At 41.3% G+C, this 27,458-nt stretch overlaps 1 protein-coding gene across 2 annotated transcripts; it reads right to left on the minus strand.

The window, feature by feature from the left end:
* Positions 1 to 27,413, minus strand: cep192 (centrosomal protein 192). 2 transcript variants are annotated; one of them, XM_063878954.1, is made up of 52 exons: positions 26,780 to 27,413; positions 25,994 to 26,235; positions 25,457 to 25,564; positions 24,862 to 25,019; positions 24,573 to 24,634; positions 24,006 to 24,147; positions 23,791 to 23,906; positions 23,522 to 23,608; positions 23,112 to 23,261; positions 22,815 to 22,965; positions 22,382 to 22,596; positions 22,020 to 22,142; positions 21,417 to 21,572; positions 20,816 to 21,092; positions 20,566 to 20,715; positions 20,390 to 20,454; positions 20,031 to 20,255; positions 19,582 to 19,723; positions 19,398 to 19,471; positions 19,029 to 19,310; positions 17,876 to 18,686; positions 17,429 to 17,570; positions 17,054 to 17,210; positions 15,888 to 16,569; positions 15,538 to 15,729; positions 15,059 to 15,207; positions 13,375 to 13,605; positions 13,109 to 13,234; positions 12,855 to 12,977; positions 12,543 to 12,606; positions 12,207 to 12,346; positions 11,389 to 11,481; positions 11,029 to 11,147; positions 10,589 to 10,783; positions 10,072 to 10,162; positions 9,568 to 9,747; positions 9,127 to 9,387; positions 7,736 to 7,857; positions 7,110 to 7,219; positions 6,595 to 6,730; positions 6,244 to 6,334; positions 6,040 to 6,133; positions 5,742 to 5,865; positions 5,405 to 5,510; positions 5,076 to 5,304; positions 4,770 to 4,846; positions 4,412 to 4,507; positions 3,950 to 4,069; positions 2,874 to 2,986; positions 2,508 to 2,634; positions 2,071 to 2,129; positions 1 to 1,484 (listed from the first exon to the last, which is right to left on the minus strand). In XM_063878954.1, the coding sequence occupies exons 2-52, from the start codon at positions 26,164 to 26,166 to the stop codon at positions 1,352 to 1,354; spliced, it is 8,349 nt and encodes a 2,782-aa protein (XP_063735024.1). In that variant the 5' UTR covers positions 26,167 to 26,235; positions 26,780 to 27,413; the 3' UTR covers positions 1 to 1,351. The 2 variants fall into 2 exon arrangements, with proteins under 2 accessions (XP_063735024.1, XP_063735023.1); XM_063878953.1 differs by having other exon boundaries at positions 19,398 to 19,474.
* Positions 27,414 to 27,458: the final 45 nt, after the last annotated feature.

The raw sequence follows: 27,458 nt of genomic DNA on the forward strand, positions 1-27,458 counted from the left end.
TTTTTAAAGACAAAACTTTATTCAAAATGTGAACATACAATATATTACATTATATGCTATTTAAAGCATGTACAAATTGTGAATCATAATGTGTCAGGGTAGTTGTCAGGGGATGTTGAGAGCTGCCTTTGACAATATACTGCCTTCACATAAAAACTCTAAAGGTCTACTAGCAGGAAAATAATGCTCATCTCTAGTGTTCTTCACTTCCTTAAGGCTGACAGTATGTGGCATCTCAAAGGTTAACAACTCATCCTTTAAAAAGTTTAAATATCTAGCCATTCCAGCTCTAAAAATCAAGAACGGATGTGAATCCAATACCTCAAGCAATTTTGACCATTTGCCAAAAGAGGAAATTGGTAGGTCATTTTGTTGACTGGAACGGTGATTAACACTGTTTTGCCATGGTAACCACACTAAGCAGGCCTGGCAAGCTGCCGAACAAAACCCCCCACCAGAGGAAACTCTTTCAGCATGTGATAACAATCATTAAACATTCTAACATAGCTGTGAGCCTCACTGATCAGGACCAAATTAAATACATCTGGACTGTTGGGAATGAGTCTTGGAAGATGCTTGGAACTCAACACATGGTGCTGATGAAGGCCACTGTGCAGGATGAGAAGCCATCTCCATAGAAACCACACCAGTACAGAAGAATAGGAACATTTTGTGAAATGTGGACAGACATACATTTGAAATAGAAATGTCCTTTATGAAAAACTGAATTCATAAATCTCCAGTAGTCTAACTATCACAAGGTTGCAAGAAATTACTTTATCAGTTGGGAGAATACAAATAATGCAAGGCCCTTTTTCAGATGTATACCATGCAACATGGCAAATTAAAATAATCAAATCAGACAAAGAAATTCCTGTGTGAACAATTCCAAGTAGTCCCCAACAAATCCCAACCTGTAATGTCTGACGTGGCAGGGGCAGGCGATAAGGCAAATACCAGATCCACAGTGAAGGGACAACAATCATTAGCTCTGTGAAATGTCAGTCGTACAGACTAATTGTGAGCCAGTCAGGCAAAATCATTCAGCTTCAGGCACAATCCGTTTTCATGGGCCAGCTGAGGACACCTGAACCACATCCTGAGGCAGGAGCATCTGTGTTGGCAGCAGAGCCACAGTCATCTCCAGGTCATCAGCAAATATATCAGTGGAGCCATATATACAACCTTAAAATATGATGATGATGGGAACAGATTTAAGTCCATTGTCTCTTTATTTATTCCTTAGAACTGTGCAGTTTTGCCTTTTCCTTTGGTTTGTCCCACGGTGAAGAGTACAGGGAAGAGCATCCCCCCCAAAGCCAGCCAGCTAGCATGAGGAGGTGTCATAGATTCAAGGCGATGCCTCACCGGTCAGCTGAATAACAAGCCTTCCACTTGTTTCTGACTGGATGAGCAGCACGCCAGCCTGTCTGCCTGCAGTGCTGGGCTTGAACTGGACAGGTAGCTTCAGATAGTGCTGCGATCTAACAGGCAGGAGAGAAGAAGAGCTGTTATTGGCCAGATAAAGGATTGACAGTAGACAACCATTTTTGATATGAAATGTTGAGCATGAATACCACACACACTTTATTTTTAGGGAAGATCAGGTTTGAAATGTTTATTCCCCATTACACTTTTGGATTGCTTTTCCCATTTCAACAATACAGAACATGTGTCGTGCCATTCTGAACACAGTCCCTCATCAGCAGAGCTCAACTGGTACCTGTGGCCAGGCAACCACTCCCAAAGGTTTAGTTAGGCATTACATCAGAACTCTCCCAGGCGTGTACTGTGTATAAAAACATTATCCTCCAGGTCCCAACGTCTCACAGGACCTCGCACAGTGAGCAGTCACAATGGGAAAATAACATAACCAGACTCTAGGTTTACATCACATAGTATTTACCATTCTACATAAAAAAACACCTCTAACAAATTAATGGACAGATGGCGAAGTGACAAGTAAAAACAGGAAAAGGTACTTATTTTAAAGATTCCCAATGCTTCACCTGGCTACTATGAAAATGCAGAACGGAGTTTCTATCAGGGATAATGACCCCTTTGACTCACCTCAGAGAATATTTGGAATGCTTGATGTGGAAAGGCTCCATAGGGTTTACAAATGTCAGCTGCAAGTCAATTAGAGAAGCCACACATCAAATATCAAATCCATGCACAACATAATGAAGATTAGCTAGGGGTTATTACACTAATCATTCAGTACAAGTTAAGACAGTCATGCACTTTGTATTGGCAACTGGAAAACAGGGTACACAATGCAAGTTAGTATCAGCACTCTCACTTTCTGACGATTTTTTATCCTCGCCACATCTCCAGAAACTACTGAAACCAAAGACAGTCCAACTGCCTTCAAGCTAAGGGAGAGTTTCTCTGTATTCGGAATAGACAGTACTGCATACTGTATGTGGATATTGCATTTTAATTTCTGCTGCAGTAATTGAGAAAGGAATCATTTTTCTCTCATCTTCAAAAACAGGCAGCCTCACCTCATGTGTGTCGGATGAGTTGTTGCGGATGTTGACCTTCAGAGTGCTGGACTCACCCACCCGTGTCGCTGGGAAGGTGTACAGATCCTGTGGAGAATATACACCCCTCCGCACGGCCTCCTCTTGACTGAGAATGACACATTGTGGGATGAAACAGAGCAGAATCATCACCTCAAGATGAGAAACCGACTTTATAGCATAACCATCCAAGTCATGACAGCATTTCTGAGTGTCTTAAAGACCCTTGCTAACGGAGAAAGCATTGACACACTTTTCCGAAGCATTTATAGAAGTTCTTATCATGACTGTCACTTCATACAGTTCTAAAGCTTCCCAAGCAAAAGGACTACTGGAGCCGTGTCTCACCTGCTTTTGCCTGCAGAGGCATCAGCTCTCCTCCTGCTCTTCACTGTGGCCTCCGTCTTCACCAGAGAGCAGTCTCCTTCCTGTGGTCCTTCCACTGTTCCAGACTTCACTCCCTTTGGACACACACACACACACACACACACACACACACACACACACACACACACACACACACACACACACACACACACACACACACACACACACACACACACACACACACACACACACACACACACACACACACACACACACACACACACACACACACACACACACACACACACACACACACACACACACACACACACACACACACACACACACACACACACACACACACACACACACACACACACACACACACACACACACACACACACACACACACACACTTAAACTGATTGTAGGAAACATCCTCACTCAGTCGTATGTAGAAACTGAAACATTTTGCATATTTAGTCCCACATCCCACTGTGAGGTACAGATCTAAATCAAAGTCTTGCAAACTGCAGTCACAGATTAGCATTTAACACTCTGCAGGATGTTGCACTCCACTTTAACACTGCATGTAAGAAATAAGGCAACAACAACAAAAGCTCTAACATCAGAGCCACTTAACCTACTTATGTGGAGCCATCCATCCGACATCCCTCTCACTGTGTATGTATGCTCTTAAGTTAACTGGGTCTGTCATAACACTTCACATTAAAGCAACGCACATGCAAAGCCTGCAGGCTTATCTCAGCAGGGGGGCTCTGCTTACTATCTCACAACACACTTTTCTCATTTGTTAGTTCTGCCAGCAACACTACAAAGCCATAGTCAAGGCACTACAGAAACAGATTAAGGTAACAGCGCCAAATCCACAATGTTTTTCAGTTCATATTAACATATCTGTCTCCTAAGGTTCGCTGGCAATACATCAACAAAAACAAAGATTGACACTCAAGTACAATTTAACAGTGGTTTTGATAACCGTATTTCAATCTAAATGAAACCAACATAAAACAAGAAGCTCATTTTCTCTATGTAGTATGGTGTTTGAGTCCCACAAAATTAAAATCAGTCCTCACAGTGCCACAGAGTTGGAAGCGGATTCGGGTTTTCTGCCGAGGCTCGGACACAGGGTGGCACTCCAAGTCCCAGAACTGGGCATAGTCCCCTCTGTCCCTGGGAAGAAACGTGATAGGCACCTGGAAGAGCAAGAAAACAAGAACAGTCAGAACTGATTTAGCCATATCAATTATCAACATACACATTAACCAACAGAACGCTTTTAATAAATCTAATCATATTTTTTTTTACTTGACATATTAAGTTAAGTAAAAAAACAAAAAAGGTTTTAAATTGGACCTTGAGAGTTTGTCCTTGATACCCCCCCCAGTGGCTGTTGTACATCATTTGTATTGGTTATTCTTACCTAAGATTGGCCAGGATCACAACATTTTTTTTCTTCTAGAAACCCAAAACATTAGCAGTCAATGTTGTCCCATCACTGTATAATAAAGTACTCTAAATTGGTTGTGGATGCCTACCAGCATTCTCTCATGGGCCCCCAGAGTGCCTGAGGCCCCGGAGCATCTAAAGGCAGTGTAAGTGGCCCGGTAAACATCTCCTGTGTTGTCAACCCCCTGTGGAGAGAAAAGGGACCACTGAGTCACTGCTTTCATTCAATGCTCGGGAACAAGACACGAAGGGATGTCTGAACAACAACATCCAGCGTGCCAACTCACAAGATCAACGCAATACCAAAGTCATGAAACAGGTGATGGATCATTTGGATATACAACAGACATAAATAAAGAAATAAACTAACAACTTAAAGCTTCAGATTCTTGACAGACAGAGTTGACAGAAGAAAGAGTTAAAACTATAAGAAGAAGAAAAAAGCACCTTGACATATGGAGGAGCAAATGATGACAGGTACCACCTGACTTCCACTTCTCTATTCCGCACCTCCAGCTGAGCCTCTGAAGAAGAGAAACAGAGTTAAAGTCTCCCACAGATACTAAACAGTATTCTGCCTACAGAGTATGACTGAGGACCACATTAGTCTGAAGATTGAAACCGTTTTCCCATTATCAGGCTTCTGGATCATTGTTTTAAGGCTGCTCAGAAGGGACAACCACATATTGCTGAACTGCTCAGCCTCGATGTAGAAGACAGAAAGGTTTGAGCCGCGGTCATTCCCATCCCTACCCGATGTTTCCCCTGAAGGAGTGCTGGGGAACATGATGGTCTTGTTGCTGATCTCCAGCAGGGCTAAAGGCACCTGTGGGGTCTGCTGGGGTAGTGACGGCCTGACGGTGTGTCTGGACACAGGCAGCACTGGAGTGGAATCCTGAGCAGGCAGGGCTGACAGAGTGGAGTCTGCTGGGGCTGCGGACACATCCAGAGCCAGGTCCCCACGAATCTGGACCTTAATCAACTGAAACAGTGGTCACAACACACACATTCAGTTCTTAGGTTCTCACAGCAAATGACTGAGTTGTCTTGAGGTTTACAAAGTTTGAGTGAGTGTTCCATACCTTCTGCTGACTGTCACACTGGACATAAATCTGTCCACTCCATGGCAGCAGGGTAGATTTAGTTGCTAGTGAGGGGTTCGGACTGATCAAAATCTGTAGGTGGCACCTTTTTTTCAAATGACATAAAAATAGGTGGAATGATTCGAATCACATATACACACTGGGACAGAGGATCACATTAGCACTGGATCTTCTCTCTGTTATTAGTCATTTCGTGAAGCTATGTTGACATAGTGTGGGAAAAAGGATCCAATAAAATACATGGGCTCTAAATTTAAACCAATAGCTTTGCCTTTACCATAGCCAATATATTTTTACGAGCAATGTGTATTCTTACTGAGGCTCAATAACTCCATGCTGAGGGGTGATGGTGAGGCAGTGAGCAGGCCAAGACAGATCGAAGCTCAGCTCTCTGGAAGTATTGTTCTGGATCTGAACCTGACAGGTGGCGGATGCACCATCTACAAACAACAGCAACAAAACATCATTTGTGCTGCTGTCTACCAATAACTGTTTTATTGTCCTATGGTAGGAATAACTTGCTTCACCAATCATACTTAAAATATGTAGAGCAATATAAAACAAAGCTGATAAAAGTTCACACAATATGCTTTTAAAATATAGACCCTACTTACTGATGGTGGGAGCTGCAAGGACAAGTTGTTCTGGGTGCAGGGTCCAGGATTCAGAACGCCTGTGTAATGGCTCTGAAACCTGAGGAGGGACACTCTGCATCGAAAAAATTATATTTTATGCCGTGTGCAGATTATTTTCTGAAACAGCACATACATATTCCACACTCATCTCCTCATTGTCCTAGCAAAGAAGACTTATGGTACCTTTAAGGTTGGCTCTGGCACTCTCAGTGCTGGACCTTGGGGACCTTTCACTGGCAGCACATCCAGAGACACATTGCGATTTGCCAAAGCACTGGAAATCACAAAAAAAACAATACAAAAAACTGTGGCCAAGGTGATACATATCTAATTTAAAGGTGTTCACCATAACGACTGTACAGACAGAGTATTTCTATTTCCAAGTCAGTGTGCCTCTTAAGTAGAGTGCATGCTAAAGCCATGTACATCCCAAATGGATGAGATGAGTATATAACGGAGAATCATTACAATACTGATAAACAAAAGTAGGCATCTATTTATATATGAGTATGTTAGAAATGAGGTTGACAGTACCTGTCTGCCTCTGCTCTGTGTTTGGCAGAGGGCAGCAGCAGCTCACCGTTCGTGCTTCCAACCAACGACACCACTACCTTACTCATATTTCCATAGAAGATGTGAGCTTCATTGGGTCGCTGAGGCAGGTCGTAGGCTACAGAAAAGGTCAATAAATTCAGAAACGGCAATATTTTAGACATGCATTACAACATCATTGTTAAGTGAAATATATTAGTTTTTATATTTTTCTATACCTTTATACTCATCTATAAATAAAGGCTTTCAAAAGAACACCTTCAGAGTATTGAGCATCAGTAATAGAATTTATGATGAACTGACTACAGGGTATAGATAACTATTAATCAAATAATCAGAAATACATTAGCAAACTAAAATATAAAAGCAATGCAGATAATGACTTTTAAAGTATCTACTGAGAGGTTCTTTTTAACAGTTTGCTTCAAACAGACTCTCTTTCTTTAAAGACAAGAATGCACATATAATGTTTGAGCAGCACAATAAAGACATCTTACCCTCTGTAAGGTTTTCTTCTCCCAGAAACGTTTCATAGAAATTGATGTTTTTCAGCAGACTGTTTTCAGAAAGAGCCTTCTTCACAGCCTCTGGTTTGCTCTGAAGCAATCTGAGAAGAGAAAACAGCTTTCTTACTAAAGCAGAACCATTTGGATTTGGATGTACAGACTATAAATGCTTTCAAAAGTTTCTTGAAGAATATGTATTCATTCAAAGCTATCATCAAGAATAGAAATCAATGGCGTGATTATCAGTGTTGAAACCGGGCAGCTTCAAAGAGGTTCCAGAAACAGTCATTTTTGCTGACTGACTAATGCACATCAGAGTGGCCATTGACAACAAACTTGAAATTCCTTAATTTTTTAATATTTTTCTCCTTGATTTACTTTTATTTGAGATGTTCCTAAACTGCATGTTTTATTAAAGAAAACCAGTATATCTACATATCACTTACAATTAGTTGCTTTTTCTCCAAAGTTATCACGGAACAAGTGTGCTTGAACGTCATCAATGTCAACAGTTACACTCTCTCTACATTCCTTCTGATGAATACTACTGTAATTCCCATACACGCCAACAGAACTCTTTCAGCAAGTTGACTGAACTAAGCGTCGGCAGGCCTCACCTCCTGTACTGCTGCCTGGAGACCTCATCTCCACAAAACAGACAGACGGTAGCCAGCAGCACATTGGCCGACTGACAGAGGGCTTGTTCTCTTTGAGTGGACTTTATTAGTACAGTGATCACCTGGAAACACAAACAAATATTATTAGTAAGAAAAAGATTTAAAGAAAAGTACTAACTGCTAAAAAGGAGTTTTGTTTCAAAAACAACCGTCCATAGCTGCAGCTGTGGACATGGAACTTTTGTTGAAGCTGCTATCGCGTCAGTATTGAAAGATGTGGGTGGGATATTTTTGTTCGGAGAAAAACAATCAGCTGCACATAAAAGATTTAAGACAATAGTGCAGGGATTGTCCCACTCCACTGGCTCACTAGTCCCTCAGCGCAACCAACCCATATTGAGAACTCTTAGTAATGCTCCTTGAAATATAAAGGAGGATTTCAAGTTTAAAGCTAGACTTTATTTGCACCACGTATGTTGAGTTGTTGGAGGAGCATGGGATATAAGATTTTCATTGCCAACATATACGTTGTATATGCTGTGCATATGACCAATAAAACCTTGAAACTTGTGCTCGTCACCAGGAGTTCACAATGATGTGATTGTGTGTTTTGTGTAAAGCGTGAAGGCTAACGAATAATAGTGGTGCTTGGTGATGCAAGCGTAACATTTCCTACAGGAATTCCACAAATACTAATAAAAAAACAACAAATACTTTCAGCAGTAAAAATAATGAACACATTTTCCACTCATTATTTCACAAGATTTAAGAAAGTCAAGGCCAAGTAGAGGTTCTAAGAAATCTACATTAAAGCTTCTTTTTTTTCCAGGAAAGCAATTGTTTACAGGATATTCAATCTTCATTTCCATATAATACATTTGTTGTTCAAATAATATACTTATAAATAAATGAAATATTTCTATATTGGATACAAGGTTTTATAGTACATTACATTTCCTCCTCCATGAAGTAGTATTGTCTATGGCACAACTAATTAAGATTAATAAGCATTTGCAATTTGATCTGATGATGTGAGGCTAAAGCTACGGCTAAATCAAGTATTATTTAGGGTGGGGAAGTTAACGCGTTATTATCGCATTGATAAACTTATTACGCATTAACAGCTTTTAAAATTAATTAAGTGACAAATAGCTTTGGTTTTATATTTGATGACATTAATTAATGTTGAGGTTGACATTTTCGAAAAATATTTTAACTACTACTTAAGGCTGTTAAAAAGCTCCTTATTTGCAAACCAAATGTTATCATACGATTACAAATTGTAATCGTTGCCCAGCACTAGCATTATTATTATTACTAATTCTGATGTCTTTTTGTAGTATTTGAAGAACTATAGTGTGGTTCAAATCTGTAATAAAATGTCTCTTTACCTCCTGTGTCCTTTCCTTAAGCACAAACTGTGACGGGGCGATGCTGATGACAGAGGATTCCATAACTGACCGTGTGTGCACATCTGAGAATGCCACAGCTTTGATGAAAGCCGCTCTGGAGCCAGTGTTCCTCACACAGAGACACACTTTACTGACACGACCAACAGCGATGTCAGTTAACGTTGCCACATAGCCGTCTGCCTGTTTTCTCTGGTCCTCCAGAATGATGTTGCTCGTCCCACCGTAGCCCGACAGTGGAATCTGAAGATAGGAAACAAGGAATCAGAATCTCGCAAGTCTTTCTATAGAAATTGCGAAAACATGAAAAAGAGACAGTAATATACATTAGGCAGGATGGGAGAGTAAGAAAGTACAGTGCATTAAGTGGTAGATAACTACAGAGAAAGAAGCAAGAAAACCGGTCTGGCCTGAGGTACTCACAGTGAATTTGACCCCTGGCTGTGAAGGCCGGACTCCAGACTGTTTGATCTCCAGTTTGGCCAACATGCAGGCCACTCTGGTGGGAGCAAAGAGCAGGTGGACGGTCACATCTTCTCTGGGACGAATGGACAGCTCTCCATGTCGGGTCAGGCGCTCTTCAGGACTGAACATACTCTGCAGCTGAAAGAGAAACATTTAAATACTGTTTTACAGTCTCTGTTTTATTACATAAACAATACAATTGGACTGTTAAAAGATAAAACTTCCCGAATTTAAACCTGCCCCAAATTGTATTGATCAAAAGCCTCTTTTCTATCCAAGTTTAGCTACATGAATCTTTGCAGTCAAACTGGTTGTGCAAAGAAAATATGATTAAATACACTTGCAGTGTATTTCTGTTTAATTTCACAAAAAACACAAACTATGGCATTATGACAGGATGTCCAAACACAAAACAGAGAATACAGATGAGATGTTCTCCAATTTGCAAATATTACAATCTACCTGAAAACAGTCCTGGTCTTGACCACGGATAAGCAACCGTAGCTGCTGCGTGCCGTTGGTGGAATTGTTCCTTAGAACCAGCTTCTGTTGGCTGAAAAGCAATGGCAAATAAGTTATGTCATAACAGCTTGTGTCCAGCAGTCCCATTTCAAACTAAATGTTTGAAAACTTTGATGTGATATCAAGTAATCATATTTGTGTCCTGACCTAATAAGGCAGCTGAGCTAAACCTGGGTCCAAGAGAAAGAATGCATGAATTGGATTTGGGATTTTAGCTCCTTACTGCTGTCAGTACTTTCAATGAGAAATTGTCCATTATGTTGCAATAGCTACTGAGAAATAACTCTCTATAGACGTCTTCTGTCCCTTCTTATGAATACCATTACACAAGATTTAATAGAAAAACATAGACGACCGGACTTCAGGTTGATTACTTTCCAATGAATAATTGATACATATACAAGTGTTTTTTTCAGTAGCCAAAACAAATGATGAAATGAAGGGAAAAGTTGCTTACACAGCTCGTCCCAGAGTGACTCCTCCCCAGGCTACAAACTGTTTATTAGAGAGGATTGGTGGAACATCACTGGCGACAGTGGGACAAACGACAGCAGAGGGACTGGGAGCTTTCCCACAGTTCTCTGGATCAACTTCGCCTTTCAGGGTGACCTCATACTGAGGTCCTGATGGAAGCACCAAGATGGTGAGAAGGCTGCAACACATCAAGCACAACCAAGTCAGTCCCAAATGGGTTGTAAAGATGGCCACTGAAGACGTGCGACGTCTGGGATTTACAAGGGTATAACCCAAGACTCATGCTTATGAACTGTTCATCAAAGCATAATAAGTCCCCCTCATATAAAAAGATAAGAGTTGTAAAATGCACTATGTTGTACTGAACTGGGATTTCTGACTTACATAAATAGTGTACTGCAAAAGCAATATATGTTGGTATACCTTTCCTGATATTTCCTGCTGCCCTGTGCTTTGAAGGAGACCACGATGCCTTGCTCCTCTCCCATCCTCAGGGACAGTTCATCAGGTGTCACAGTAAAACTGTCCTCAGCATCACTGCACTATAGAAGGAATATAAGTGAGTGGACAAACGTTTGAATGAGACATGAGAATGTTGGGAGGCAAAAGGAAGAAGAAGTGGAGAATAATAAGATGGAGAAATATGGAGATACAATGGAGGAAAAAAAAAAGCTAAATAAATAGCAATGAATCCCCACTGTATGTGCCACAGTCTGAGCACAAAATGTCATAGAGGCTTACCCGAACCCCAGATCTAATAAGAAAAGTAAAGGTCAGAATTACCTTGAGTTTCAGCTGCACGTCAATGTTTCCTGCATTCTTTAATGGCAGCGTCTGTTGACTAGATTTACCCAGTGGAGCAGACAGACTGACGGTCTAGACAAAAGTAGCACAAAAAGTATTTTACTGCCAACTCTTCAGAGGCCAGGAAAAGCTGAACTAACCATGATGATAAAAAAAAGCTTTAATCCAAATAAATGTGTTGAACAAAATTGTCTGTATTCATTATTGATCTAGTCATTTCATTTCCCAATGTCTTTTGACAATATATGAAACACAATCCACACTTTCACATTTAGATGCAGTTTGAAATAAGAAAAACTAGCAACATTTCAAAGTTATAAGCCAAGAGTGCTCACATGTACTTGTACAGATGTAAAACTCATTCTCCATCTGCTTGCTGCTGTTTATACTATTGACAAAATCACCATGACGGGCTCTAAAGAATCCAGAATATAACCTCTTTACATTTGGATGATACTCATTTTACTAATGCTAATGCTATCTAACAGTTTAGTTTAACTAATTAACCTGTTTGGAAAAGTTACAGGCTGACTGCGCTTAAACACAAATAAGTAACTGATTAGCCTAATTACTAAGAATATTCCATGGGTTTGCGTCTTTGAGACAATGTTTTTCATTATCTTTAAATATATCTTGCTCTGGTAAAGTGATTTTCAGTTCAATCAACTGGCCAATGCAATTCAAGCTGGTGAGTCTTATTAATCACAGATCCAAAAATGCATAACAATGTATTTGAACTGTAGTGGTGGGCAAAGCTACACTGTCAGTCGACAAAAACAATATGGCAGTTTGAGTACCTGCAGGTCTTTAGGAGCATGTACCCTTGCAGTTCCACACCTGGCCTGGAGGGGAACACTAAAGATCACATGACTAGGACCAGGAGAGTCCACTTCAATGTCCACACGAGCACTGTACTCATCAGCAGGACCAAGTTCTCCTGAAAAGCACAGCCAAACACAGATAGGGTTAACAGAAAATATTTGGTCTGTATATACATTGAAAAGTGTGTGTATGTATGTTTCTCCTGATATTCTTTAGTGTCATAGAACTACAGCTGTGCAATAATGAGTAACGCAAGGATAGATACGCAGTTACTATCATAAAGTGTTAAGTATTTAATCCAAGTTGATTACCGGAAGAAACTGTGTGCTTCTGAGGGGCCTTAAAGTGAACCCAGACCATAAAGCCCTGTGGATTCTGAAAACAGAGAAAATGTGTCATGTTATGGATGAAGCACGTTCCACTGTTTATTAGCGGATACAGAGAATTGGAACTGTTATCTGTGTTACCCACATCTCTACCTTTCTTTTCACAGCAAAAACATGTGGGTGGATAACACAATTGCCTGAGCATGCTTTAGTTAAAAACACAAAACAAAACATTTAAAAATTAATAATTAAGACCAAGATGCTGGTTGAGGTTAGAAGGATTATGGCAATTCTAACCTGTTCGTAGCTGGCATGCATCACATGATTCATCACCGCCATGTGTCCAGGCTGCTCTGTCGTCTCAGATGTGTTGGTAACAGGGTGCTTGGAAAAGGTGAAGCACCGCCACGCTGTAGCATTCTGGGTAAATGAGATGTGAAAAGTGAACCACTCGGATATTATTCATCACGCTCACTGCTTATTTTTTGCTCTTTTGAATTGCAAAGAAAAGGAAGCGCTTGAGAAAATGTCTAATTGTGGTTTTTACTCACTGCACTGATGACCAGACGGATGGGCACTGTAGCATGAGTCCTGTTGAGCAGTTTGAGAGGAAGGGATCTGCCACTACCTCCGGAAAGGTCTCCAAAATCCAGACAGGCTGATTCATTTAATTCAACCTGGGAATCAAACGCAATTTAAGATCCTGTCTTGCTTAATATGCAACATTTGATTTAAATAAAAGGGGGTTTAGCAATTTAATCTCCACAATGTTGAATGAATCTCTGGAGAGTGGGATTTTTCTACTTGGGGCCCTCACCTCTAGTGCAGGATACTCTGCTATGGCAAGCAGAACCACTCTTTTAGCAAAGATGTTGGCCCTGGCTGCAATCTCTGTCTCGGCGGATGCAGGCCAGGAGCAAACACTGAAGACACACTGGTAGACTCCAGCCTGAGGAGGGACGAACAACACCTTCTGCTCCTCTGTACTCTTGGGGGCAATGATGGTCTTGTTCTTCACTATAAGCCACTGGAAGGGGAGGCTATCCACCTGTAAGGTTGGCAACAAAGACACAAGCAGGAATTAGATCACTGTTGTTAGTAGGGGTGACCCTGAATCATAACTATTCGGCCATTTAAGGAACCTGTTTAACTGCCAGTCTTACAGTCAATCACAGCAGGTGGTTAGATGGTGTTCATGAACACGTATCTTGATTGCTACATTGGTGGACAAAGAGTTAGTGCTGGATTATCCAATTGATCTCCAATCTCCGTGTGATTACAACTAGATTAAAATATTTTTATTTTATAGTTATTACAAGCTGATATTTAACATTTTTGGGACCCAATTTTTAAAGATATTTTTGGCATTACAAGGAATGGACTGAGGCTGGAGTCAGTGCATCAAGAGTCACTACACACAGACGTATCCAGGACATGGGCTACCACTGTCGCATTCCTCGTGTCAGGTCACTCCTGAACCAGAGACAACGTCAGAAGTGTCTTACCTGGGCTAAGGAGAAAAAGAACAGGTCTATGGCTCAGTGGTCCAATGTACTTTCATCTGAAAAGATGAAAGTACATTTTGCATTTCATTGGGAAATCAAGGTCCCAGAGTCTGGCGGTTGTTGTCCTGCCACCAAGATGTCAGGGTGGTGAAAACTGCTCAGCACGTCACCAGGACGGAGCTGCCATCCATGGAGGACCTGTACACCCAGCGGTGTAGGAAGAAGGCCAGTAGGATATTAAAGGACCCCCATCACCCCAGCAACAATCTGTTCTGTCTGTGTTTTCTCAAGTCCAAAGTCAACGCAGCCGTCTACCAGGAAGTTTTAGAGCACTTCATGCTTCCTTCTTCTGACAAGCTTTATGGAGATGCTGATTTCATTTTCCGGCAGGACTTGGCACCTGCCCACACTGCCAAAAGTACTAAGACCTGGTTTAATGAACACAGAATTACTGTGCTTGATTGGCCAGCATAGAGATATATAGAGAATCTATGGGGTATTATCAAGAAGAAGATGAGAGGCACAAGACCCAAAAATGCAGACGAGCTGAAGGCCGCTATCAAAGAAACCCGGGCTTCCATGACACCTCAGCAGTGTCACAGACTGATCACCTCCATGCCACGTCGCATTGATGCAGTGATTCATGCAAAAGGAGGCCCAACCTAGTACTGAGTGCATACATATGAACATCGTTTTCAGAAGGCTGACATTTTTGTATTAAAATCGTTTTTGTTTTTTTTATTGGTCTTATGAAATATTCTCATTTTCTGAGATACTGATTTTGGGGTTTTCATTAGCTGTAAGCCGTAGTCATCAAGATTAAGACAAATAAAGGCTTGAAATATTTCACTTTGTTTGTAATGAATCCATATATTATATGAGTTTGATTTTTTTAATTGACTTAATAAAATAAATGAACTTTTCCATGATATTCTAATTTATTGAGATGCACCTGTATGCTCTTTGCCTTCATAGCATCAAGCCCACACTGCTCACCTTCTCTCCATCAATGGCCAAGCTGGTGACAGTAATTGCTACTTGCTGCCATCTCTCCGAGGGGTTGAAGAGACTCAGGGAGGTTTGTGAAGCGATGCCTACACAGCAGGTGTGAGGGAACCGCAGTTCTTCTGGCACCACCACTTGTCCTGAGGATGACAGTGGAACAGGGAGAGCTGACACAGGGAAATGCTGCCCCTCCATGGAGAACAAGTGCTAAGTAGAGTCTTATTGTAAATGGAGACAGTGTTGCAACAATTACGAACTCAGAGTGAAAATGCTTGATGCAATTTTCTGAATCAAAACAAATAATTATTGTCCTGTATTTAACAAAACTGTTTTCCATATACTGTATATGACTTATTATGGTATTCCAAGATAAAACATTAAAAAAGACAACAGTCAAATCTATTTTTTATCATTTCAAGAGTGTACACAGTATAATAAAATAGGTAAAAAGAAATTAAGTCCATGGCTACCTCTCAGATCCTCAAGACCAACAGCCCCCATTGGCTCTGCACCATACTGACTGAAGGGTTTTCCCATCATTCCTACATCCTGCTGGCCGTGATGGGGTCTTTTGAGGGGATTTGTTCCAGCAGAGCCCGAAATCCCCAGAGTGACTGATGTGGGATGGACGTGTCTCCCTGTTAGATCAGTGTTGGATAAGCCTAAGGAAGAAATGGAAGTGAGGATAGAACAAATGTATCTCATTGTATTATTTATCATGGGGGCTTCAACCATCATGTTGCATCATTATTAACTGTTTATTATGTATTGTAGTAGTTTTGGTATATATTATTGATGAAAGTAGAGACAAAAGACATGCCTGTAGAGGACACACTGAAGAGACCATTTCCTGTTGCTCCCACATGATAGGCACCAGGATGTAATGGAGCTTCAGGTCCCAAATACTGCTGAGCCAGCTGTGAGGTGAAAAGTGAGCGTCCAGCGAGAAGGGACTGTATATCTCCTTGGTGGGGAGGGTCAATCAAGCCAGCACACTGGGGCTTAAAGCTAGGGATGGGCACATACTGAAGTCCCTCTGATGTGTATGATGGCGTTCCAAGGCCACTAGCATAGACTGACGATGCCACTGAGCTAGCAGCTCCCCACTGAGAGCTCGGAGGTGCAGTGCTGTTTGTTTGCTGAATGTTCAGATTACTGCAATAGCCGGAGTCAACTTTAGTCAGCTGTCTCACATTGGACTCAGAGATGTGCTTGTGGTTCCCGTAACCTGCAGAGAGATCCCCAGGTCTGTCCCCGGGGCAGTGGTAGTTACATTCACTCTGGCTGCGAGTGCAGCTCAGACCTGATGCAGTACGCGAAGGCTCAGGGCTTTTACACTGCTGTGCTGGTAGTGGGTCCAGGCTTTTAGAGTGCTGTGGTCGCACCTGGTCCAGGGTTTTAGGAAAGCCAAGAATATCTTTGGCAGACTGTTCATCTTGATCCAGAGGTGGAGTTGGACTGAACCTGATGATGGTGGTGCTCAGTGCCATGGTACAGTTGTTCTGTGGACAACAAAAAAACAACTCAAGATAATTCATTCAACAAGTATGATGAATACATACACAGAAAAATAAAATATACTTTATATATTTATTTTTCATATAATCTTGTCTCTGTATTTATCCAATCCTACTGTTAAAAGCAGAGTGCAGCTATTATACAACGCCAGGAAGCAATGCGGGGGTTCCACTTCCTGGATCAAGTGCACCTCAGCAGTGCCCTGAAGGCAAACTGGCAACCCTAAAAGTACAAGCCCACACTTTCGGTCTGGTCCGTTTTGGGACTTGAACCATCGACCCTCTAGTTCCAAAGTTAGGTACCTACAGACTAAGCTTCTTTTCTTTTTTTAAATGTGTTTAGCAGGACCTGAGGTTTACCTTTTCAAATAGCACGTAAGCACAGAGCTGTTTGCTTTGTGGAACAAGAGGGGAGCTGTCAGTAAGGTTTCAGCTAAGGTTATGTTTGCATTGACTCGTCCTGCGGTACCTTTTGCCTGTCAGGTGTAGGTATGACAGTGCCATCATTCATTGAGATGTATGTGAGCCTGCTGAGACTGGGGCTGGAGCAGGTGGACTGAGGAGAGAGGTCAACATCTGGACGTCTGCCTGCTAGACCACCACTGGACGAATCAGGGGACACCATACTAGGACAAGAAAACATGAGAAAAAATAAATACATGAATAATGAAGTAACATGCAAAAGGCCTGAGTCCAACAGATATAATGCGAATCAACTGAACAACATACTATTTATTTTGAATGATTAAGTAATTATTTGTATAATTTTGAGATGTGTTTTGACTGAAGCCATTTTAAGATATCCATTTAATATAATTTACGATTATTAATTTCTTTGACTCACTGAAAACCATCTGTAGTGCAGTACCCATCAGCATTGGGAATGGAGGTCTGACTTGGAGAGGAGTGAGTAAGCGGAGAGGTGGAGGGTCTGAAGTTATACTGCGTCTCCTCCACAGAGGGCTCGGCAAAACCCTTCAGCAGCTCTGGAAAACAAGTATAGTTACCATCTCAATATTCTCACAGGGACAATACTTTGTAATCATGCGCAATAGTTTGTGAGGCTTGCAGAATCAGTGAAATATTTCTCAAAACATAGTGTTTAGTAGTTTATTTCCATTTGGTCTGCCCTGAGCCAACATCATCGTTTATTTCCTTGAAAAGTGAATCAAGTGCATTATTAGCATTATTGTGGCTACTGGTCTTTACAGTTGTTTGAATAAGGGTGCTTAGAACTGTTGCATGTGTATGGTTTTAATTAGAAACTCCCTATTTCTGTATCTGTACTCACCAGGTGCAGGGACTAGTGGATGCTGGTTGTTTTGGCCAGAGAAGCCAACATGCTTCTTCACAGAGGTACCATGTAGTGGAGCAGCCATGATATTCCCGGGTGGAGGAATCTTCTCTGGAAAATTGCTTTGTCTCTCCTGCTGTTGCTGCCTCACCCTCTGTGGCGGAGAAGAGGAACCTTTAGAGGAATCTGGTAGGACATTTTGCAATCCAGGTGAAGCAGAGGATCCTTTATCACTCCTTTGTGGTGTTTCTAAGGAAGACCGAATATTGTTGGCTGCTTGTTGGTTCAGTTCTCCTGGCTTGACATTTTCTGTAAGGTTCCTGCCCGAGGATGTCCTTTTGTCTGCCGGAGTCGGGAGAGTTGAAGTCTGCCCTGAGCCCACAGATCTTCTAACAGAGCTGAAAGATCTACGGGGTTGAGGGATAGAACTTCTTTTTGAGTGACCCTTATGACCTAAAGATAATGCATCTGGCACTGTTGATGAGCTAGTGTTTATTGAGGTCTCTCCTCCTCGGCCTTTCTCCCCAGTGTCTGTTATTGTGGGCTTCTGTTGAGTCTTGCTGTCCATTTGCTGAGCTGAGCTCCCTTGTTCCTCAGGATATACTCCCTGAGCGTTCATTTGAGAGCTGCTGAGGTTATTAGCCCAGGCAGTCAGGTCAAAGGTAGTGTGTGCCACAGAGGCGTCAGGGCTGCATGACACTTCAGTCATTTTCAGGTATTTCTCCATGTCAAAGGCACTCAGCTCTCCTACACAGGTGCTTCTGTGCAGTGTGTCCAGCAGGCTGCTCTGAACTGGCTCACGGAGGATCTGCGTAGGGGGAGCATTGAAAAAGGAGAAATCACTTCAATATCGTAAATACAGAGTATTAACTCAAATCTGACTTGCGGAACTACAAAATATTACATGTTCTGTGTAAAGTTTTAAGAGAGAATGATAATTCGAAAATAAGGTTTTGAATTTTCCTCTAGGGAGACCGTTTAAATAAAAACTACACAAAGAATCAATATATTATGCAATATGTATATGGATTAAGGTATTTATTCGTTTAGTTCAAATTCAAGATAACAAACCAGATAGAGAGCAATTGTGAAGTACATAGTTGATAAAACCAGAATGCATACATTTAAATACAAAATATCACGGCCTTACATGTTCCACCGAGTGTGGTTCCTCTTCAAAGTTGATGGTAGGTCCAACAGGTTGGGCTGACTCAGGTCGATTCCTCGCCCTACTTCTCTTGGAGAGCTCCATTATCATGGCAGCCAGCTGCGATGGGTCAGTGCTGACGGACGCATCAGCAATGGCTGAAGCAATAGTGCTGATACTCAGCATCAGATGGCTGCTGTTACTTTGAGGGGACGCACCGCTTTCGTTACCTAGGCTTGAATCAGATCCCTCATGGTGGTCAGGTGCCGCTCTAACAGTATGATCCTATGAAGAGAAGAAGTGATTTTATGTCAGAAAGACATCCTGCCATGCATGTGGTCCTACATATTAACATATCAAAAGTCCCTGTACCTCGTGTTCACTCGGTGCAGTTTCACCTTTCAGTGACATCCTTTGACCTGGTGCCTCAAAAGTTTTGTCCAGGTCTTCTGCAAAGGAGACGATCATGAGTAATAATCAGCAAAGCAGTCCAAATCATTTACAAAAGATGAGGCTATAAGGTGATGATTCAGAAATAATAATATTATGAACACACCTGGGTTGAGTGTCTCGTCTGCCTCACTGAGTTCCATGGTGTCGTTGTGAGGAGAGTTGTCTCTAGCTGAGAACTCTGAGGGATGAATTAGGGGAAATGGGTCCCTTTTCTCTGGAGAGGTAATGATGTAGCCAAAGGAAGGCTAGAAGAGAGAAGAAAGAGCTTTTATTATATGTTAGTCAGAAGTTAACACACCCTCAACCATTAGACTATATTGACTTGACATAAAGTTAGCAGAAACACAACAACGAATAAAACATCTGCAGCTAGACCTCGTCAGCAATCAAACGCCAGCTGCACATCAATGTTGATGCACATCTCATCTATTGGTTTATGAATGAACAAATTCTTAATAGTCTTAGAATAAACTCCCAAAGAGGCTGATACTAAGTCAATTGTTATTTGTATAAAAAATTAAGATAAATAAATAAATAAATAATTGTACCAACCCGTTTAACAAAATCCAAATCATCAGCATTGCCAAGACAGCCAAGGGCTTCAGAGCGCTGTCCAAAGAACTGCCCCAAAGTCAGTCGCAGGTAGCTCTGGTCCCCCTGCTTGTACTCTGTGGAGACCTGCGAAGCCCTCATCAGGATGTTGCTGTTGGGGGGAACCTTCCAAGAGGAGTCGCTGTTAAAGGTGCTGTTGCTGCTGGCAGGCTCAATGTTCTCCTCCTGTGTGAACAGCAATACTCATAATAAACCATAGGAGGCTTTACTAAATACAGCGTGGCTGAGAGTGTGCCAGCCTCTTACAATTCATTTGAATATGACAAACAATACTTTCAAAAAGGGGGACTGTTGTATACCTGCATAAATTGGTGCTCTTTCTCAAATTTCTCTTGATCCTTAGCTATCTTTTCCAAAGCATCACCTGCAAAGGATTATTTATTAGCCAAAGGCATTGATTTATACAAGTACAACAAAGAAAATGACATTACATCAGTAATAGTATAGCATTTGAGCTGTGGACTTGTTTACTCACTGGGAGGAAGAAATTCCTCAGTCTGTAAGTGGCCAACATTCTCTGAAGTTTTCTCATCAACCTCCTTCTCAAAGGAGGAGTAATATGCCAGGTCAGTCACCCACTGTCCTTCATCATTCTGGTAAACCACACTCTGTGTGGCATGTGCACCTGAAGAGGAGAGCCATGCTGTTAATATGTACCAGTTGTATTGATTTTGAGACCAGACCATTAATTCGGTAAAGATCTTAACATCACAGATAAAGCTAACCTTGCTTAAATTCCTGCTCCAGGTTGTCGGGGCGATAATTCCACCCATCATCTGAATCTTCTGTGTCCTGATGGATGCTCTGGGAGAAATACTTGGGTTCCAGGGAGGTTGAAAGGGGAGTGTTGTCATCCTCACTGGTACCGTCTGAGGCCTCTGCAACAGATACATTCCCACAAGGCCCTCCTCTTAAGCCCAATGAAGACCTGGCACCATCAGGCTCATCTACTCCATCATCTTCGTCTTCATTGTCCCCATCGTGGCATTCAGGAAGCAGTACCTAAAATGTTTTTGGTTGCTTGTGTCAGACCAGTCATTTAAAAATGTCCTGAAAAGTACTTTACATGGAACTGTACCACAAGCAATATTGAGGGGGTCATTTACTTCCGTCTTCAAGGTGGCCTTCTCCATGCACTTTGACAGTAGGGAAAGATGCCAAAAAGCCCAAAAGCAACAATGATGACCAGATTGCCATGGTAGTGTCCTTGTTTCATTGTGTGCTCATAAACAATGCTGACATCTAGTAAAACTTCCCCAGGGAAAATAGGTACTTGGGTCTTTCAGAAATCCTGACTTTCACCCATTCCCCTGTTGTGTATTGTACCTGAGAGAGGTGGAAGCTCCCCTGGGTGCCTTGAAGGTAGGAAAATATGAGACTGGCCGAGTCCTGAGGTTTCTGGAGTCCAGCTCCACTCCTCAGGTAGGCAGAGTCCAACAGTCTGTCAACAGCAGGCCTAGACTGTGAGCTCTCCATGGCATCCTGGTGTTGAAATGAGAATAACATTGACAACCAGAGCCTTATAATATATGCATTAATATTTCAGCCTTCGCTGCTTTGAGTTGATCACTGTATTCTGCTGTGCCGTGCTTCACATCTCCATGCAACAGTCAACTGTACATTTTCTAAATCATTGAGGCTAATGGTCCTCAGTAATAAACAGGCACACAAACTATGACTGACCATCGGTTTTAGAAATGTATATTTTACTCCTTATCTTACTTTCAGAAGATTAAGACTAGACAACTCTTTGTCTGGAATGTGCATGGTCTACATTTGCTAATTATTTCCCTTAAAGCAGAATTTCAACAAAACAAAAGATGATATCATAGAGATAAAAAATAAATATATGCACATAACATCCCACATAAAATGAAAACACGTCGGGCTATTAGAGTAACATTTGGGTTGTCGTGCATCTGCACTCACCAGTGCGTCCTGTCTGTCTAGGACCATGCTCCTGTTGACAGGAGAAAGCCTCTGAGTTCCCCTTGAGGCCCCGGAAGAAGAGCTGGCCTCTCCTATTCCTACAGGACCCACACGATCCCCCATCTGCAAAACATTCAAACTATTAGTGTATAATTGATAAAGAGAGAATTAAATAAATAAACCACATTATGAGGGCAAACAGAAAGTGTTTGTGGCCTAGACAAATGTTGTCTTCAATATGCAAGATGTTGTGTAAGCAATCTAAATAAAAACTGCACCAATTAACTTAATTGCAGCCAATAGTATTTTTTACTCCTGTGTTTTATCTTTGATAAAATGAGTCCTGTGAGTCTCATTCTTACTTCAGTATGTCTGAAAGGACTGGTCCCATCATGTCCTTGCAGATTCAGGTTGCCATCATTTTCCTCACCAACAGCACTACTCCCCACAATCCCCAGCCCACGCAGGGCATCATAGGTGGTCTGGACTACAGTCGCCGGGAGAGGGATGGTCGCAAGCCCACCGCCATTTCCACTTTCTTCACTCCCACTGCTCCCATCCCCACCTCCTCCATCCCCTTGAGATACATGAAGACACAAGACAAAAAGTGTGGACACCTTAAGGAGAGGCGTATCTGTGTCCCTCAAAACTACAGAAAAACAGCACCTTGTTGAATGATTTCATGCTTTGGTATCCTTTTACTTGGAAATACAAGAAAGAAAATAAAAAAGAGCCCCAGAACACAAATGAAAAAATAAACAAGGCAGCGACAATGATTTAAGCTGCATATTCTACCTGTGACTGGAGGGTTGATAACCTGTCCCTCAGCCGATCGCCTGTGTTCAATCCCAGACAGAGATGGACGGCCACGGCCACTGGAAGCCTCGTCATCAGAACTGCCTCCCTCTAAGCCGGGCCGGAAACTGGAATGATTGCTCTCCCCAACCTGTGTCCACATGTAGACATTAACACACAAAAAACAGCAACGGTACAAGACCCATGAATAACGGAGCTACTCAATAATGGATTATTGAGGCCGGTACTGATATTTTGGAGTTTAAAAAAACTGATAACAATGTTTACTATTCTGACCAGTTGTCTGGAAGTGCTGGGCAGCCGTGTCCGGGTAGCATGGCTGTTCCTTCTGGCAGACATCAGCTCATCCTCAGTGTCCTCATCACTGGCTGGACAGGAGTCCATACCTGTAGCAGCAAGACGCACATCAGGCATCTGGAAGTCCTCCTGTAGAAAAAAATAGGTACACAAGATACAGAAACAAATTAGAAAAATACGAAGTGAAACATATATTTTGCAGGGACATGATTTAAGAGTTGTTTGATTTGAACAGAAGTAATCACAATTGTAGAATGTCAGTATGTGAGCTAGAATTAGGAAAGCGGGTGGAATCGAGTTTCTTTCTCCAAATTTAAAGTTAATAATTATGAAACTTAACAGTACTTTCCAGAAGTTCATATTTCAAAACTGTGTGTAAATGTGCTCACCTGATTGTAGTCTTCGAGAAACTGATGTCTATGCTGTTCTCGTTCTGTAGAACTTGGGTTTGAAATGTTGTCAGTAGCTGGCCGTCCCTATGATCAATGAAGTCAGAAATGAAAATTAATGGGGACACAGACAGATATGGATTATGGGAATGACACTTTATTAAAAGGTTTATTTAAATATCACAGTTTTCTAAAGGTTCACTAATGCTGGCAAGTGTAAGAGAACAAGTCATAAAAGTGTTGAGTGTGAAATGGGAGAAGAGTCTTACTGTTGCAGGAATCTCCTGGCCCTCCACTCTGCCTCTCTGCATGGCAGGAGGCACCAGCTTATTGAAATACAGCTCCAGCTCATCATCAGGCAGGTTGTTGGAATCGATGTCATCATCTTGAGAACAATCACATGTTCACAACATGAGTCCAGCTTTTACAGAATGTCGGCAATCTGTGTTTTTTTCTGCAATTTAAATATAAAGAATGTGTGAACCTGTGATATCGCTACTGAAGCTGTCTATGGACATGAGCTTCTCATTTGCCAGGAAGCTTGAGTTACTGCCACTGAAATGGTCACTGTCCACTCCGTCACGCTGCACATCGTCCTCGTCAGCTGTAGCTGGTACAGGCTGAGCCTAAATTAAATTCCCAGGAAAAGAACAAGTATTTGCAAAGTTTTAGTTTGAGAAAAAAAAAAGAAGACAATTTTGATATAAAACCATCATCTAGAATACAAAATACAAACCTTAATTTAAACAAAGGATTTAACTTGTTCTTCCCTAAAAGGTATAATGGGTTATTTTAAGAAGAAATACAGAGTAGAAAAAGGTGAAAATGCTTATATAAAAGACAAGCAAAACTGATACAAGTTAAGCCTCAAAAGGGGTCGCATGGCTTTCTCTTTTATAATATTAACATGACGAAAAGTCCATATTTTGTTTGAGCAATGAAATGTATTTATTTGTACCTATTTGACCAGATGTTGGCTGTATGGATAACTGCAAAACAATTATCGCAGATAAAAAGTTCAACTGCCAACTGCTCAAACCAAAATTGGTACCTTTGCATTTGCGTTCTCTTTTTGTCCAAACTCAGCAAACGTCAGCAGCCCTGTTGAAAGATCTGTCGGAACAATCAGTAAAAACAGAGCGCATTAGTATCTTCAAGAAAAAAGTGTTATCACCTAATAATGAGAATATTTAAAGCTAAAATATACCATATCTGCATAACCTGTAAGTCCATGAAGTATTAGGTGAAGCCAATTTGGCATCATTACTGATAATCAGGATGGGAGTATTGCCTCAGTGTAATACCTATACATTAAGCAAGACATGTGCAATACCATGTACCTGTTCCAAGCTCCGTGGGCCGGATGTGGACTGAGCCAATCTGTGTAGAAGACAGCCTCAGCATGGAGCCTTTGTTTTGAGAAGCACTCTCATCCAAATTAATCTTTACCAGCATGTCTGAGAAACGGTGTGCTGCAATGAAGTCATCCGCATTGTCCCTGAAATACAGTCAGTGATGTATAAAAATGATTACCACATAAACGTTTCATGTGAAAAGGTAGAATATGAATTACTAGAGTTAGACATAGCTATGGATGTTCATCTTTTCATAGTAATACATTTAACATGTGCGTATTACAATTAAGCAGCTTTTAGTATGACTGGCTGTAATTCAGGTCCTCTTTGCCAAATGTAAATAACTGTAAAACAAACACAGGAAAAAATACATTGAAATATACATCTTATTCTATAGCAGGGGTTATGCTTTTAGGTGACAATTGACAACATAATGCATTTTCCAACAAAAAAAAATCTGCTTTCAAAAACAGTTAGGAAACCGAAGATAATATAAGCTTTGTTACTCACAGACAACATCAACAGAAAAATAAATAAATACAATCAGCTGATGGCTAATAGCATGTATGGAAATACTCACAAGTCATCCTTGAAGCTTAGGGCAAACATGGGTTGTTCCCTAAGAGAGGACTGTGACTTGGCCTGCTGATCTTTGCCCTCCAGATATGACACCTCAAAAGGGTCTTCTCTGTAAAGCAAGACAACTTAGCATTGGTCCAACAAAACAACTGATTGTTAACATACTAAACCGCTCAACATCATGGTTTGTTTAAAAGTGCACAAAGCAACTGTGAACATCCTCAGTGCTTTTCCTGTAAACTTTGTATGAAATGTCAAAAGAAAAACGGCTGCAGCAGCTTTTTACTAACAAACATGTATCCATATTCAGTTCTTTATTTGGCAGGCGTGTCAATGTCTATCTAGTTTTTGCATATCAGTACTTCCTATTTCAAGTAGCCTTAAAATGCAGTAGAAACCTCTGAAACAGGAGTTTGAAATATTTCAGCATCCATTATGTCCACACTAGTCAGATAGCATGTGTGATGATTCAGAAAGAGATGCATGAGATCATTTCCATATCAAGTCACATCTGTCCAAAGCAGCAGCATGCTCCCACCTGTTGTCAGATGCTGGTTTAATTTTAGCAACTGTAGAAGCTGCCACTGGGAGCCCTGGGCCTGAACCCAATGTCACATTCCCCAGTGTGGCACGGCCACTGGTGCTGTCCAGAGACGTGCAGAGGAAACTCGGGAAGGCTTCATCTTCCAACTTGTAAAAACTGTCTGCCATCTTTTCGAATGGAGCAGGGAAACAGCCAAATGTGGCTTGACTTCAGGTCATTTGAAGTCCATCTAATGACTGGAGAAAATAAACAGGAGACATGTAGGGCAGATTAGTAGCCTACGTCTAATGAGTAAGCTTTTTGAAAATGTACAGTGTACAGATGGTGTAATCTAGCTGCAACTTTGTGTACAACGTTACATGTATATTCACATAAGTCATCGTCAGTTTATTGATACCACCTAGTGAAAACTAGCGAGGAAAGTTTTTTTGAATAAATGCATACATGTTGTAGCCTGGCTTTACAGTTGGGCCTAGTCATCAAATAATTGTAAAGCAATTGATTAGCTTATGATGCTAGGTTAGCTTACCCTTTACGCTAGCTTGTATACGGTACTTGCTAAAAACAAGTGGGTTTGTCCAAACTAACGCTACTCCACTATCTTCTTTTATTCAGTTACAGAGAGAAGTGTTCAACAACAAGAGTTACAGACAACATAGAAAGGTTCAGCAGTAAAAAGTGGTAGCTATTCTTACTAAAATCCTTAAAGACTGTCAAATTCAGAGAGAATAAGCGTTAAATCAGAACGCAAACGTTATCGTTAGTTGTACTTCAACTTACATTCAATACTCCAGAAGGGCCAAGAGACCACGGTTCTTATTCCAACTCGAATTTTCCCTTATAAACTATTGAACACACTTTGCGAAACGAAGCTAAGATTCAAAAGGTACTTCACAAACACTTAAGTTGTTCATTATTACTTAAAACAGGCGCAACAAACACCGAGCAACAGTTCGAAGGAGCAAGCAGCGCCCAGAATCCGCAGGAAGCCCGCGTGAGCGTCATGTTATGTGGGCGGGACTTAACCAAATTCAAACACATGTGATTGGTCAAAAAAACGTAGAGGGAGGACATTGTCTATCACGATAGGATGGGATTCATGTTATTCTTTTGGACTCAGTTTGGAGAGTAACTAATTTCTTCAATCGGGTGTTTGTCCTAACAAGTTGAATGAAAGAGAGAGGATATCATTTTTTTTTTACACCATACTGTAATGGTAGTATACATGACTTAAAAACTAAACAATGGAATGTGTTTGAAATAAAAGATTAAGAAAATAAAAGTCAAAAAAGGACATAAAAGCAGTGATGTAGAGTATGATAGTAACTTGCCAAGGGCGGAGTTTGTTATATCAAGTGTTCTGCTTAGCAGCTGCAAGAACGCCAACTTGGCAGACAGCTGCATCCGATGCATTCCAGGTTTTGAAGGGCATCAATGAGTGAGCAATGATATTAAATTG

Source organism: Eleginops maclovinus, chromosome 3, assembly GCF_036324505.1.
Source record: "Eleginops maclovinus isolate JMC-PN-2008 ecotype Puerto Natales chromosome 3, JC_Emac_rtc_rv5, whole genome shotgun sequence".
In the NCBI taxonomy this organism is placed as follows: domain Eukaryota; kingdom Metazoa; phylum Chordata; class Actinopteri; order Perciformes; family Eleginopidae; genus Eleginops; species Eleginops maclovinus.